Source organism: Triturus cristatus, chromosome 7, assembly GCF_964204655.1.
Source record: "Triturus cristatus chromosome 7, aTriCri1.1, whole genome shotgun sequence".
NCBI lineage: Eukaryota > Metazoa > Chordata > Amphibia > Caudata > Salamandridae > Triturus > Triturus cristatus.
Window position 1 is genome coordinate 130,180,787 of NC_140590.1, and position 14,446 is coordinate 130,195,232.

The window sequence follows — 14,446 nt, forward strand, 5'->3', positions numbered from 1 at the left end:
GCTTGAACCTTAGCAAGCACACTGCCGCCCACTGGGGAACTTTTCAAACTTCATCGTTGATGGAGTTTAAATACCAGCCACGGTGGAAACTAAAAAGACTGCCAGCTTCCCAAAGGACTGCCTGGGCAGGGACACTGACATCTTATGTTAGGGCCCCTGGGGCCAGGAAGGCAGCTGTAGGCACAGGAAATAAACAGGGCTCTCAGAATCATGTTGTTCCCTGTATTTTACACTTCTTGCCCTTTTACTAACACCACTGGTAGCAAATAAAAGGCGGTTCGTGGGCTTAGAAGTGGACAAAGGATCACGTCTGTGTCAGGGTCAGAGGGCGGGTAAAGTCACTTCCACTATCCCTGGCATTTTAGCAAATAAACATGTGCTTGGCTATATAATGTAGTTTGAGGGGGGGGGGGGGTCCCTTCTAAACAAGCCATTTTACAAACCATCTGATTACAGTGGGTTGTCCAGTTTTAGTCTACCTAATTCTTGCAATGTTTTGATAGGTTTATTGCTTAATTTGACCCGGCGGTTGGCAGTGGGCACAATGGCAGTCATTTTTCGGGGATCTGCATGTATTTATCCTCATCGAACATTTACTGACAGCAATATAGGGAAAAGCACACAAAGGGGAAAGAAGGAGGGAGAGAAAGATGGAAAACCCATCACGAAGGGAGGAAGGAGGAAACCGCAAGAGTTAGATAAAGGGGCAGAGAGTGTCAGTAAGTGGACTAAAGAGACATGAGGTGGATTCAAGACTACATCCTTAGTATTAGCCGTGCTGCCATTTAATAGTCTTTTGAGCAGAGCTTTAGACACCGGCACTCATACATTCACAAATTAAGCACTGGGCAGGTTGGGGGATCCCCTGCAACCATATTACATACACAATATTGACTACCACTATATAGCCAAGGTAAGTAGATGTGAAGTTAAGGAATAGATAGTACATTTAATCTTCCTTATTTATACTAAGTAGTCAATATTGTGGAATCAATTTTGCAGTTCGATATCGTGAACCTCGTCATTGTGCGATACGACCACTTGGCACAGCAATGTTCACATCAAGGCTGTCAAGTAATTTTCTTCTCAAATTAGACATTATTTTTATCTGTAAGAGTCAATCATCAATAGGCATGATGAACACAAGCATATTTTGTTTTTTGGTGCATTTTATTTAGAATTATTGCATATACTCCCTCACTAGGATATGCAGATAGAATTGCACATTTGTTTGAAGTTTTATAACACAAAGGCCCTTCGAGTGTCCTGGTAACTGTTGTGCTATTGTTCACAACTGATTAAATCCAACTCTGTTGAATCAGTTTTTATTAGGTGTAAATTACGCCCAATTGCAAGTGTTTTGGTTAGAGTCAGAGTTGTGACCTCCCAGTATTTATCCATATGTCATATTTGCAGCATCTCTGATCCCTTCCCATACCGTGTCATGGTTGGATTTTTCACAATTGCTTACTGTATTGCTTGCATCACTTACTACTTCTAGTACTGGATGTTTTTATACATTTCTATCTATGAGTATATTACACTGAGTCGCTAAATCCTGATATTTTTTTCCATATACTGGAAAAAGCCAATAAAAATATTTATTTTTAAAAATCATAATTTCAATATGTGCTGTAACTGAAGTCACCATACGTATCACATCTAACCGGGAAGCTTGCAATGAGGACCTAAATATATTGAAGAAATAGTGTCAACCATTCGGCATTGCTTGATAAAGCTTGTTAATAAGACATGTTGAGCCAATACTTCTTGAACAAAACTGGGTAAAAAGGCTGCCAAACCGCTTTATGATGCAGGCATGATCTCAGATGGTAATGTGTGCCGTAATTTGTGCAGGAACGGCTGCCATCTTTGTATGATAATGCCAACCGATCTCCCACAGGCATATCTTATTTTTGTTGATTTAATGGTGGAGTTGAGAGTTGCCTGAATCTGATAATGTCCTTCTGTTCTGACCTTACAGGACCTGGCTCCGCACCCAACACTGCCACGCCTGCCTTGGAATCTACCATTGTTTTGGGCTTCCTGTCATCGCTTTTCGTTATCCTCCTGTTCAAGGCTTAGACGGAAAGCTCCAGTTTTGATGACACAACATATTTTTTTTAAGAAAAAAAAGGAACCCATCACTGTGAGGGAAATATTATGCATTTCTTTCAAGAGCCATCAGTATCACATACCATGTTGGACTTCCAGTTTTTAAATAAAAACGTTAAAAAAGACATTTACGAGACTTCTGCAATGGAAAACAGACGCGTCAGGAGCTTGATTCTATTCTTCTGTTGATTCTGTTCCAAAGTCATTTTGTTCACAAAGTATTTTTCTCGCTCACAGAAGTGGGATGCTTTCAAAGTGATGCTATGGGATTCTGAAATGTCCTTTTCTTGTCCACTGTTTATTCATCTCTCTTTCTTCCCCCAGTGCAGCCCATCTACAAGTCAGCCATCTCAGCTCCACTGATCTCAGATATCCCGATTGAATGAATATCGCCACAGCTGCAGCATACCCGCCCTCCCGCCATTGACTACTGATGTAAACATTACGTGTCTGTGTCCTCACCAGTGTGGATATCCTAGAGCCCCCTCTGAAATGGGGTAAAGCAATAGAGCGTGGACTGTCTGCATGGTCCCATACATTGGGTGTAGTTGTCAGCATCCCCCTCCATATTTTGACATAGGAATGACACAGTGTGCGCTGGGCTTTTTGATATGGTTTGTTGGGGTGGGGAGTGAGGGATTTGGTTTTGGTGACGAAGAAGAAGACTGGAACAGCAAGCTGGTTGACCCACCGGTTGCTACATTGGATTAGAGAGCCAAGGAACATAACAGAGACCCTGATTGGACAATGCAGGTAAAGCTGCAGCATGTCAGTGGTTGTGTGGGCATCGTCAAAATGACGGATCAGTAGATATTCTACAGAAGTAAAGAGAAAGTGGAATGTTTGAAGTCGAGCTTCCAGTTACTAAGTTGGTGCATTATGGGGTTTGTTGCATTTTCTTCTTGTATGTTATTGTTGGTAACATCCTTCCAATATTTTCATTGTGTATGCTTCTATGTGTGTAATGCTTCCGGTGTGCCACGGGCACTCGCTGATTATGTGCTGCTTCATCACTGCTTTCCAGGGACATGTCTGATTTGGTGGTTCAATTCTCACTTAGATCATGGCTTCATGGATGAGATGGGGAAGTACCAATTCATTCCAACATTGTCATTTCAGAACTTTTGGGATGGACTGACATGGCTCCTCATATTACCCTGGCTGTCTGTGATTCGCCCGCATACATTTGGTCTTCTTCCTTCAGAACATGAATCACATATGTGACTTCAAGGTAAAAGGTCACTTACCAGGGTGCCGGTCTGAGGATCTGTCCCAACCTGCCATGTTTTCTTTGTGTAGATGCAGGGAACGTGCAACAAATCCCCAAAATGCACTTTATTGAGAGAGAATGTGTTACAACAAAAAAAACTGGCACTGGGTCAAGGTGTGTTAATGCGTTTCACAGCTTTCATCTGCACCCTCAATGTTGGAAGGCGAGACATTCTTCGGGAACGTTCAACAATGTGGACAGGTTAAAAGAACTTGCCCCATCAGATAGCGACTGGGGGCAACCCTGCCGACCGTGCTTCCTGGTTTTCTCTGTACTCTGCTGCTGGTTGTGGTAGGAAGTGGAACTGCCGCTCTCTCGGGTGCAGCCCACAAGCCTACGCTTTCTGATACTTCCGGTCTCTGAAACAAAAAGCTACTTTGGCAGCGTCCATGACCCCGCTGACCTCTTGGCTCTCGAGGATAGGCCCTCCTTGAATCCTACTTTGCTCTAACTGGCCCTGGTGCATCCGAATGGAGTTTGTCTATGAGGCCTGGGTCCTCATCTGCATATGATGTTTGAAAAATAAAATTTAAAAAAAAACACTGTCCTTCTGTCACTTTGATTGAAAAACTTTAAGTTGGGATGTATGATTGACACAGTGCTACAAAGTCAGTAAGAAAAAATGAGCCATGTGCCTGCTTGTGACCCCCAGGCATTGGGTTCAGGTTGAGATTTTTGCTTAGAAGCATGGCAGTTCTTGGCAGGCGTGAGAGAACATGCTTGAGCCTTTAGGTACACAACATTTTAAAAGTTGCCTTTTTCCATTCCCAAACAATTTAAGTTTACCTCGTTTACGAAGTTGGTGAGTTCAGAAAATATAGAAGATGAGGAATCCTGCAAAAAGTAGGTTTTGTAAAATGATGCAAAGTGGAAGTGGTGGCTGAGGGGGTTTAGGGATCTGCTCGATGGCGGAGGGGTTCACAAACTGTACTGTGCCGGCTTTATTGTATTAAGTTGTTATGAAACTCAATAAAAAAGAGTCTTTAAAAAAAAGAACATTTTGTTGAAGCATACATCTGCATACACTATGGACAGATTTCCTAAAACCCTTGTATTGCCGCTGAACCGTGGAAAGCGACGCAAGGCAACGCAAGGGCTTAAGTGAGATTTACTAAGTCACGCAATGCTACCTTGTGTGGATCTGCGTGGCTTGGTAAATCCAGAGTAACGCAAAGAGCGCAAATCACTGCCTTGCATTACTCTGTGTTGGGAAGGCGTTCCATGGGTGGAGCTTGGACCTTACCATCCATCCACCCATGGATGTTGACACAAACCAGATTTATTAAAGTGAGCAAACCTGAGATTGTACCAAGATGGTGTGTCTTCCCAATAGAGTCATAATGATGAGAAACATCTTTATTTTTCTTAGTTATTTCCTCTTTTTGCTTGTGCTGCATATGTAGAAAGAGGAATTGCCTTAAATGATCGTTTTTGAGAAGGAAGTTGCCCCTTCCTGCACAAAAACAATCCTGCTTGTAACACAAGCACCCTAGCACTACAGCACTAGGGGGCCTGTGTTGGCGTTAGGCAGCACACAGTGCACCAACACAGAGAGGCAGCAGAAATAGGCCATATCTTTGCAAATATGGTGCATTTCTAATGTCTCCCTTTCACACAGCAACTTGTCTTGCTGCGCTGCTTTGAGTGAAATGTTAGTATATCTGTCCTATAGTACTTAAAAAGGTTTTATTTAAAAAGAACTAAACCGGAACGTCAGATTTTCTTTCCTAGGAAATTCGACAGGTGAAGCTGTACATTTTGCTATCTCTACAGGAAGAAGTTAAGACGTTTTCCATCATGTTTTTTCAATCTGAACAAATATTTTACAATTTGCATCCAACTTTGGAAGACTATGTGGGTTTGCCTTTACATATAAATAGTTCAGCATATAATTTTTATTTTCTAGTTAGAAACCCAATTTTAGTTAAAATGATTACGCCAACACAGCTGTATTTTTACTTTGTCATTAATATGCTCAATACTTTTTAATTTGACATTTAGGCTCATTGGGCCCGATTCACAGAACTAACTTAAGACAAAATCCTAAACTTACTACTTTTGGTAATCACAGAAGGCATTTAGTAGTAGTAAAGCTAGGATTTTGTATTAAGTCTGTCTTAAGTCAATCTTAAGTCTGTCCTACTACTTTTGGTATTCACAGAAGGCATTTAGTAGTAGTAAAGTTAGGATTTTGTCTTAAGTTTGACTTAAGACAGGCTTCAGACAGACTTAAGACAGACTTAAGACAGTCTTAAGACAAACTTAGGACAGACTTAAGACAGACTTAAGCCAAAATCCTAACTTTACTACTACTACTAAATGCCTTCTGTGAATACCAAAAGTAGTAAGTTTAGGATTTTGTCTTAAGTTGGTTCTGTGAATCAGGCCCATATTCATTATAGTGTTGCGTCATCCTGGCGTCACGCAAGGGGTCGCAAGGGCGACGCAACTCTAATGTCAGATTTATCAAGTCATGCAAGGCGGCCATGCATGGCTCTGCATGGCTTGATGAATCTGGAGTAATGGGTGGCAACACAAAACGCTGCCTTGTGTTACTCAGCGGCTGGGAGGCAATCCATGAGTGGGGCATGGATTGCACGCATTCACTCATGGATGTCTGGCACATTCCTAGGTTTTTCATTAGTGGTAGACCTTGGAATGCGTCAAAATGCTACACCTCCCCAGGGGAGGCCTAATGAGGAGAAATCTATATTTCTACTTGTTTTTTCCTCTTTGTAAGCGTGCTGCATTCTGCAACACATAAAGAAAGAGGAAATTGCCTCTGAGAATTGTTTTTGTGCAGGAAGAGTTTTTTTCCTGCACAAAAACAATCCTGCTTACAACGCAGGCACCATAACACAGGGGTGCGCACGCAGGCACAGGACAGCACATTGTGCGCCAGTGCAAGGAAAGGACAGAAATGTGCAGTATAATGTTAAATATGATGCATTCCAGCACTTTCACTTTTATGCAGCGCAGCAAGTTGGCCAGCTGCGTTGCGCTGAATGAAAGACTGATACATTTGCTCCTTAATGCTTACTTTATAATTTAAATGACCTTTAAATTAACAGTCCCAAACTATACATTTTCTACTAACAATTCTAACATGTGTTTAGTATTTCATTAAAAAAGATATTTTACCTAACTAAATTAGTATGATTTCTTTAAAATTAAGAACCAAAAAGTTTTCTTAACATGAAAATATATTTCTAAATACAATAAGGTTGATGAAGCATTTAATCTGCCTCACTTTTTTTCCACACTACTAATCAGGGCGGGGCAGTTGGATTAGTAGCACCTGGCAGTGACCTTGGTGGGGCGGTGAGGGGAGGAAGCGGGTTTAGAAATAACACAAAAGCAGCCAAAGTGCATCAGCGCAAGGAGAGGACAGAAATGTGCCATATAATGTTAAATATGGCGCACTCCTACCCTCTCCCTTTCAGACAGCGCAGTGCCACAAGGTGTCTTGCTGTGTTGCGTTGCATGAAATATTGATAAATCTGCCCCTTTTTGTCTAGTGACAGTTTCCACTCATGATAAAGTAGAGCAGAAGTTTAATAAGCCTGAGCAAATAATGTTTACCGTACAGATCACCAAACTGTACTTTATGTGGATCTCTCGGAGGGCTGCTGCTTTTGTCACACAAGTTGCAACCCTAATATAGCACAGTGAGCTATGAACTGTCATCAAAGAGCTGCATTTTCCCCCAATCTTTAATTATGCTAATGTTCCCAAAAAGGGTTACTTTGGCTAGAAATACATTCTTATTAATAAAACCAACCATAGTGGATCGTTGTGAAACCTGAGTGTGTGCTTCTCCAGCAAAACACTCTTAAAATATGCTGCCTAGTACCAGTAACATGTGGCTCCTACACCTTGGGGTCCTCATTCATAACATTTCCTGTTGACCGATTTACATACATACGATTTATTGTCTCAGAATAATGTGTGTTATGTAAAGTGCTTTGACACCCTACACTGGTATTAGTAGAGCTATAAAACAAATGAAATGCACATGAAAGAGCAGCTATGAGGAGATGGAGCGTGGCAGTAATGGAGTTTGTGGAGAAAAAGGTTTTGGGGGGCACCAACAAAAATTGTAGCACTGGGTGCCACCTGCGCTAAAGCCGGCCATGCTACTGATTCATCAATTTTACTCTTGCATTAACATACACTACTTCGGAAAACCTGAATTAGTTTAGGAATGAAAGATTCATGTTAGAAAAACAGTAGCTTCTAATTATGCTTTGCTCCATTGGCTTTTAATTAAATTGTAGTTTTTTTTTTTTAATTTTCTTGTATGAAGAGTGCTATTTTTCACGTAAATCCAAAGTCCTATTCACTTTGCTTATGTTTCTGAATGCAAGCATACCCATCTCTTTCTAACTCTGATTAAGACTGTCACTGCCTAAAAGCAAATGAATCCCCAATGTGATGATGTAAAAGTGATATCCCATTAAATAATTATTACTGCTGAATTATTTCAAGAGGTATAAGACAATGAAACACTATTGGGAAATGCAATTTTTTTTGTTGGAATAACACAACATAAATAAATGAAACTTTAAGGGCCGGAAGGATGTGGATTCACCAGCGGCAGCTCTTCCGCTAAGGCGGAGGAGCGTCTCTCCACTGTTTCAAGAGCAGTGCAGAGGAAAATAAAATGAGAATAACAGAACGTTATTAGCATTTTATTTTTCCATTCTTAGATGCGAGGAGGGGCGGGTCTGGCCAGAGCAGTAGCAGGGGGAGGAGTGGTGAGCACACTCTAAGTGCGCATGACTGCTTGGCCAGCCGTCTTGGCCCAGCCAAACAGTCATGCGCATTTTGCATATTCCCCACAAGGCTGTAATACACAGCCTGGTGGAGATCATGTACAGGCTCCCTGTCCCTGTCTGAGCGCCGACCCACAGCACTCAGACCAATCACAACGCTGCAATGCAGTGTTGTGATTTAATTAGGGGAACCAATCACAACGCTGCATTGCTGTGATTGGCTTAGGGGAGAGTGGGAGCCCAGGTGCTTCCAGTGATGGAGGAGAGGCAGCGGAAAGGCGGCAGCTGACGATGCGACCAGCAGGTACGTTTTCATTTTTTTCTTTCTTTTTTATTATCTACCTCTCCCTCACCACCCGCCACCACTGTTCTCTTCCAGCCTCCACTGGGATTTACCTAGTCATGCTGACTGACACCATTAGGGACAGAATGAGCAGCCAGTGGTGCTGGAAGAAGTTTGGGGTGCTGAAATCAATGTTATAGCGCGGCACTCATAGAGATTGTGAAAAATTCAAGTGTCACACAAAGAAGAAGTGTAGCAAAGGAGCCGCATCCATTTGGCATGAGAGAGATATTGGTGTGGTATGAAGTAGGTGATGCATTTTAGAGCATATTGTCGCAAATGTATTACTAAAGCATGGTGTGGTAGCACACTCATTTACAAGCAGCACATTTTCCATTAAAATTTCCAGATTAACTGATAAAACTATACAACACACAAACCATGATGAATGGGAATATTTGTCCTTTGCGCATCACCAGGTAAAGTGTTGATCCCATTAAAATCTTTGTTTCCATGACACGACAGAATAGCAAAAAAATGCTTTATGCTTTCCCTAAATGTTGATATATTTTGAAATATTTGTACAGTTCATTTATACATAATAAATTATTTTATGTCCTATCAAAACATATCCTACATCCTTTCCTTACACACCAGCAAGATTTTCACAAAGTTCACTTTACAAAATCCTCTCACTTTTCAATCGGAGAAAAAAAAAGTAACACCAATCACCATGTTAAAAGAATAAGCAACAATTTGTCAGAAGACATAGCCCTGACATTTGACCTCTGTCAATGCAAAACAGTACTGACTCTGCTGATCATGGGAACAGCTCATCCCAAACCTTGGTCATCTCACCCATTCACCCTGTGGCCCACTGTATTTTTTAGATGGGAAATTTGAAAGTCACACCCCCTGAATCACACTGAATAAGGTGAATGATTCCAAGAGAGGAAGGAGAATGTGGTTGGGAGGAGCAAAAGAAGGCAGTGAGAGCGATGAGGAATTAAGGAAATAGCAGTAGAGAGGTAAAGGCGAAACACCCGAGACTGAGGGACAGCCACAAACAATGAGAGCAATAGAAGGCTGATATTCATCGAGAAACAGGCAGGCAGGGAGACCAAGCCAACAGCAGATGTTACAATGTGTAACATCGGCCAGAGGGGGCACACCTCACCACAGCCTGCTTTTCTCACTCATCTATAAAAGTTAGTGTAATATTGCACGGCGCACTTCTGCACGCCTCAGACCTGACAACTTATAAATACATTTCGCAATAGGAGGAGCGGGTGGGACAGTGAAGGGACGAGGCTTCATGCCAAGACCTACCTAAGAGGAATCCTGCCGTCCACCAAGTCCAGCACCCTCTCTCACCCCAAAAAAAACCAAAAGGTTGCTGAGGCTGTCATGGATGTCTGTGGTATTTTCACACCCCATAATGGACATCGACTGCCTACTGCCTCCGAAGACAAGTTTGAAAGCCACTTTATGCAGGGGTTTCCTGCTTGGCTTTCAGCCACTGTGTGATTTCGGCTCATCAAAGTGTGACCGCGTGAAGGGAGCCAAAATTGTGTGACATGTGATAGTCTGTGGAGAAGTGTGGCTCAATGGTTAGAGTGGCAGACCCTGATGCAGAGGTCTGGCCCGGGACCAGGGTTCAATTCCCGTCTTGGCGGGTCTTGGGCTCATAATTCATCGCACCTGGTTTCTTGCCTTGGTGCCTATTCTAATCATGGGTCCCACGCTGCAACTCTGGGCAATAGCTTGCTTAATCTCCACAACGGCCCCAACAGCGCTGGGATGCCTGGCTTCACCTTGGGGATGCCCAGGAGTGGACATTTCACAGGGAAAAGCCAGAAAGGGTTCCCTAGCGGTATGAGTACAGCGCCGGGAAACCCCGAAATGGGGTAGCTGTGTGCTATATAAGTACAAACACATTTACATAGTCTGACCATGTGAGTTGGCAGGTATGGCGCTTTGATATTGAGCACATGAAGGTGTGAGCGGCTGTAGGGTGCATAAATGAGTCACTCCATATTTGAACAACAATCACTCACAATTGTGTACATATTTTGTACATTTCTGTATTTAGGGATTTCAAAGCACACACTTAATTATGAGACCACAACAGCAAATCACGGTTGCACATTACTTTCATAGATTTTCACAGCAATGTACGCACAATACTTTTTGGTAAAAATCAACACGAACAGTACACTCAGGGCCTCATTTACGAAAAGTGCTGCATTGCTGTGTGAAAGCAGTGATGCAACACTTTTCAGTGCGCCCTCCTTGCGACAAGTTGGGTGTGCCGTATTTATGGTACGGCGCACCATGTCGCAAAGAATGACAGATATGTCAGGAATCCTGACGTATCTGTTGGCGCAAAAACCCATGCATTGCTGGAGTTGTGTCGTAAGCATGGCAATGCATAGGGGAGACCTAATCCCATTGTACTGCATCACCCTTACGACTGCTGTGAGGCAGACATAAGGTTGTAACGCAGTAGCGTCCTTGAAGTGCTACAGTAAAATCTGATAGATTTCACTGCAGCACTCCTACAAGGCTTTTTCACGTGGGAACGTCCACCCTGCATACATTATACCTGACTCAAGTATAATGTAGCGCAGGCATTTACAAAGTGACGTATCTGCTTAGATGCGTCACTTTGTAAATATGGTGCAACGTGACACATTATATACGTTGCAACTGTGTCACAAAAAGTGACACAACGGCGGCTTAAAAGTGTTGCAAGCCTTCATACATAGGGCCCTCAATGCCCACATGTGCACTTCTGCCACGTGCTCTTACCCTGAGCTTGCATAATACTCTCCTGACAGTTCAAGAACTCTGCACTGTTCGTGTGCCCGTGAAAATATATACACCAGAATCATCTACAATGTAATAAATAATTGAGTTTGCAGGCAGAACGAAAACAGCAAAACAAATTGTACATTCACAAATAGCATTTGCTTTCTACACTTTAGTATGAGTGAGGGGACTATGGGGCATATTATCAAGACAGGCGATAATATTATCGCCGCTAAAATGGTGATAATGGGCGTGATAATATGCTCTATGGAATTCCAATTGAAGCTCAGGTTAGGTGTCCTTTACATCTAACATGGGCTTCTTTTGGAATTCCATAGAGCATATTATAAGCCCATTATCGCCGTTTTAGCAGCAGTTTTCTGCCGCTAAAGCGGCGATAATTTTATCGCCTGGCTTGATAATATGCCCCCAAGTTGGTACAAGCATCTTGTGCTTTCCTAAAACAGCATTTATGCTAGAATGCAAGGTCAAGGCGTTTCATATGTGGTGCCAGTTCATTGCCATAAAACAGACCTACGTGTGACATTTTTACGCCAATTAGTGCTGAGACATCAACTACAGCACTGGACACCGTTTTTCGCAGAGGCAAAATATGTGCAGGTGGCTGAAAAACGTTTTTTAATTTTAGAAAACAAACTCCCAAAGTGAGAATTTGTAATTTGAAAAAAGAAAACTAACGACCTCCACACTCCGTGCTGCAAAGTATTTCCTGGGGGTGACAGAGAAAAAAAACAGTAGGATGTGTCCTCTAAGTAGGGTGGGCGGTCTGTTGTCCTTATTCCCATGTGCCTACCACATCGGCAGAGCTACTAGGGGCAACACCTTCGAAAAGATGAACGTCTGCCCGACTCACAGTAGAGCGGGCAGAAGAAGGGTTTGACAGATGCAGTACTCCACCAAGTTTGTGGAGAAGTTCTCTAAATCTGCCCCTACTTTCCTTGGAGCAGGCTTCAGAAACAGCATGGCCTCCAACTCTCAAAAGGGTTTCTTTAAACTTCTACAAGCGGAAAACCTCTTACCTACTCTAGTGTTACTGACTACCACCAGGATACAAAGTTCATGCCAAAACTGTCATAGCCTAAAATGTAATGTAATGTAAGGTGGTTCTTGTAAAGCGCGGGCTGTCACTCCGTAAGGAGCATCCTGGCGCTGGGTGATTGGAGGTAAGGGGGGGAGGGGCCATTAGCGTTTATAAATAAGGGAGAGACACAACTCTTCAGGGGCCGCGAATACCCAAGCCTTCCTGATTAGTGTCTCTGGGGCAGATTTATGAGCCCCTTGCGCCACTTTTGCGTCACTTTTAACATGGGAAAAGTGACGCAAAAGTGGCGCAAGGGGCTCATAAATCTGCCCCTCTGTGTCCAGCGATCTCAGGTGGAGTGGTAGAAGGTTCCAGGCTTTGGATCCCAGAACAGCCACTGTTCTACCACCCTTAGTTTTGTATTTGAAGGTGGGTGGCTTGAGAAGGTTGGCAGTGGAGGACCTGAGATTTCTAGTTGTGGTATAGTTGGTGATTCTTGCAGAGAGATACTTGGGTCCAAGTTTGTGGCACCAGGAGTCCAGCACACAGCGGTCAAAGTGGGCAGGGCCCATGCCTACAATGGTATTCTGCAGAACTTCGCCCACACTGAAGTTCCTGTAAGGCAACAGTCAGCAATGTCATTGAGTGAGGTTGTGCAGCCCAGCCCAATCCATCGATTGCCACCATCGTCAGCATTTAGAGTGACTGTTGCTTTAAGACCTGCATCGCCCCCTTGCTTTAATGCCAATTTAAATCATGTCAAATAGTTTTATGGCTTTTTACATCACATCAGCTTGCTCAGGGCAATTTGCTTCATGTCCCTGGCTTTTATGGTGATTTACATCTTCACTTCTATATCACATCAGTACCTGGGAGCAATACATTTTTGTGAATTAAGACACAATGCCAGGAACTTTGCTGATGGCGCTCCGGAAAAACAAACAAGAAAACAAAATGAAATCAGAAGCAAGGCGAAGCGGACAGCTTTTTGATAAAACAGGGAACTAAATCTTCCCTGGCAAGGAAGGCGGGTTTGTTTTAGACAAGGGCGGTACAGCAGGCTTACCATAGGAGCACAGCTGGGCTCACAAAGGCACTGGTCACACGCAGACCCATTGGAGGTGTCAGACGTCAAATGGTCTGTTGAAAACTCAGTAGACTTCTCAATGCCAAATGAATACTTTGAATAGGGCGAATGGCCCACCACCCATAACAATGGCTATAAAACCATCCAATGACAGACACATTGGTAGATCCAATCGAGTCCTGGCTTACATTTCTGAAGACTTTCACATTTTATGGGAGAAGTCTACTCACCTCCCTCCTTAGGGCCTTAGGGCCCGATTCACAGTACTAACTTAAGACAAAATCCTAAACGTACTACTTTTGGTATTCACAGAAGGCATTTAGTAGTAGTAAAGTTAGGATTTTGTCTTAAGTTTGACTTAAGACAAACTTAAGACAAACTTAAGACAGACTTAGGACAGTCTTAAGACAGTCTTAAGACAGTCTTAAGACAGACTTAAGACAGACTTAAGACAGACTTAAGTTAGGATTTTGTCTTAAGTCTGTCTTAAGTCTCTCTTAAGTCTGTCTTAAGTTCGTCTTAAGTTTGTCTGAAGTCAAACTTAAGACAAAATCCTAACTTTACTACTACTTAATGCCTTCTGTGAATACCAAAAGTAGTAAGTTTAGGATTTTGTCTTAAGTTAGTTCTGTGAATCGGCCCCTTAGGGTCTCATTGATTAACATGTAAAGCAGTTTAACGCCTCAAGACAACTTGCAGTGCTGCTTCAAATGGAGAGAGCAGGAATGTGTCATATTTACTAAGATATGGTGCATTCCTGCTATATTGCGGTGCTGGTGCACTGAGAGCTGCCCAGTGTCAAAACAGGCGCCCCTGGTGCAAACGGTGCCTGCATAACAGACAGGATTGTTTTTGAGAAGGGAATGACACCTTCCTGCACAAAAACAATCCTCAGGGGCATTTTCCTCTTTCTATGTATGCTGCACAATGCAGCACACATAGAAATAGGAAAAGATTAGGAGATATAAATATATTTCTCTTCATTACACCTCCCTTGGGGAACCATAGCATTTTGACGTATTCCAACTCTACCACTAATGGTAAATCTAGGAATGCACCAAAA

The 14,446-nt window shown here is 42.8% G+C and overlaps 1 protein-coding gene across 3 annotated transcripts in view; it reads left to right on the forward strand.

The window, feature by feature from the left end:
• The window catches only part of IGLON5 (IgLON family member 5), a 1,048,688-nt gene extending 1,044,310 nt beyond the window's left edge, over nt 1-4,378 (forward strand). For all 3 annotated transcript variants that reach the window (XM_085615809.1, XM_085615810.1, XM_085615812.1), the window contains one exon: nt 1,985-4,378. In XM_085615809.1, the coding sequence (XP_085471935.1) occupies nt 1,985-2,085 (101 nt within the window). In that variant the 3' untranslated portion in view covers nt 2,086-4,378. The remainder of the gene's footprint in view (nt 1-1,984) is intronic.
• Nucleotides 4,379-14,446: the final 10,068 nt, after the last annotated feature.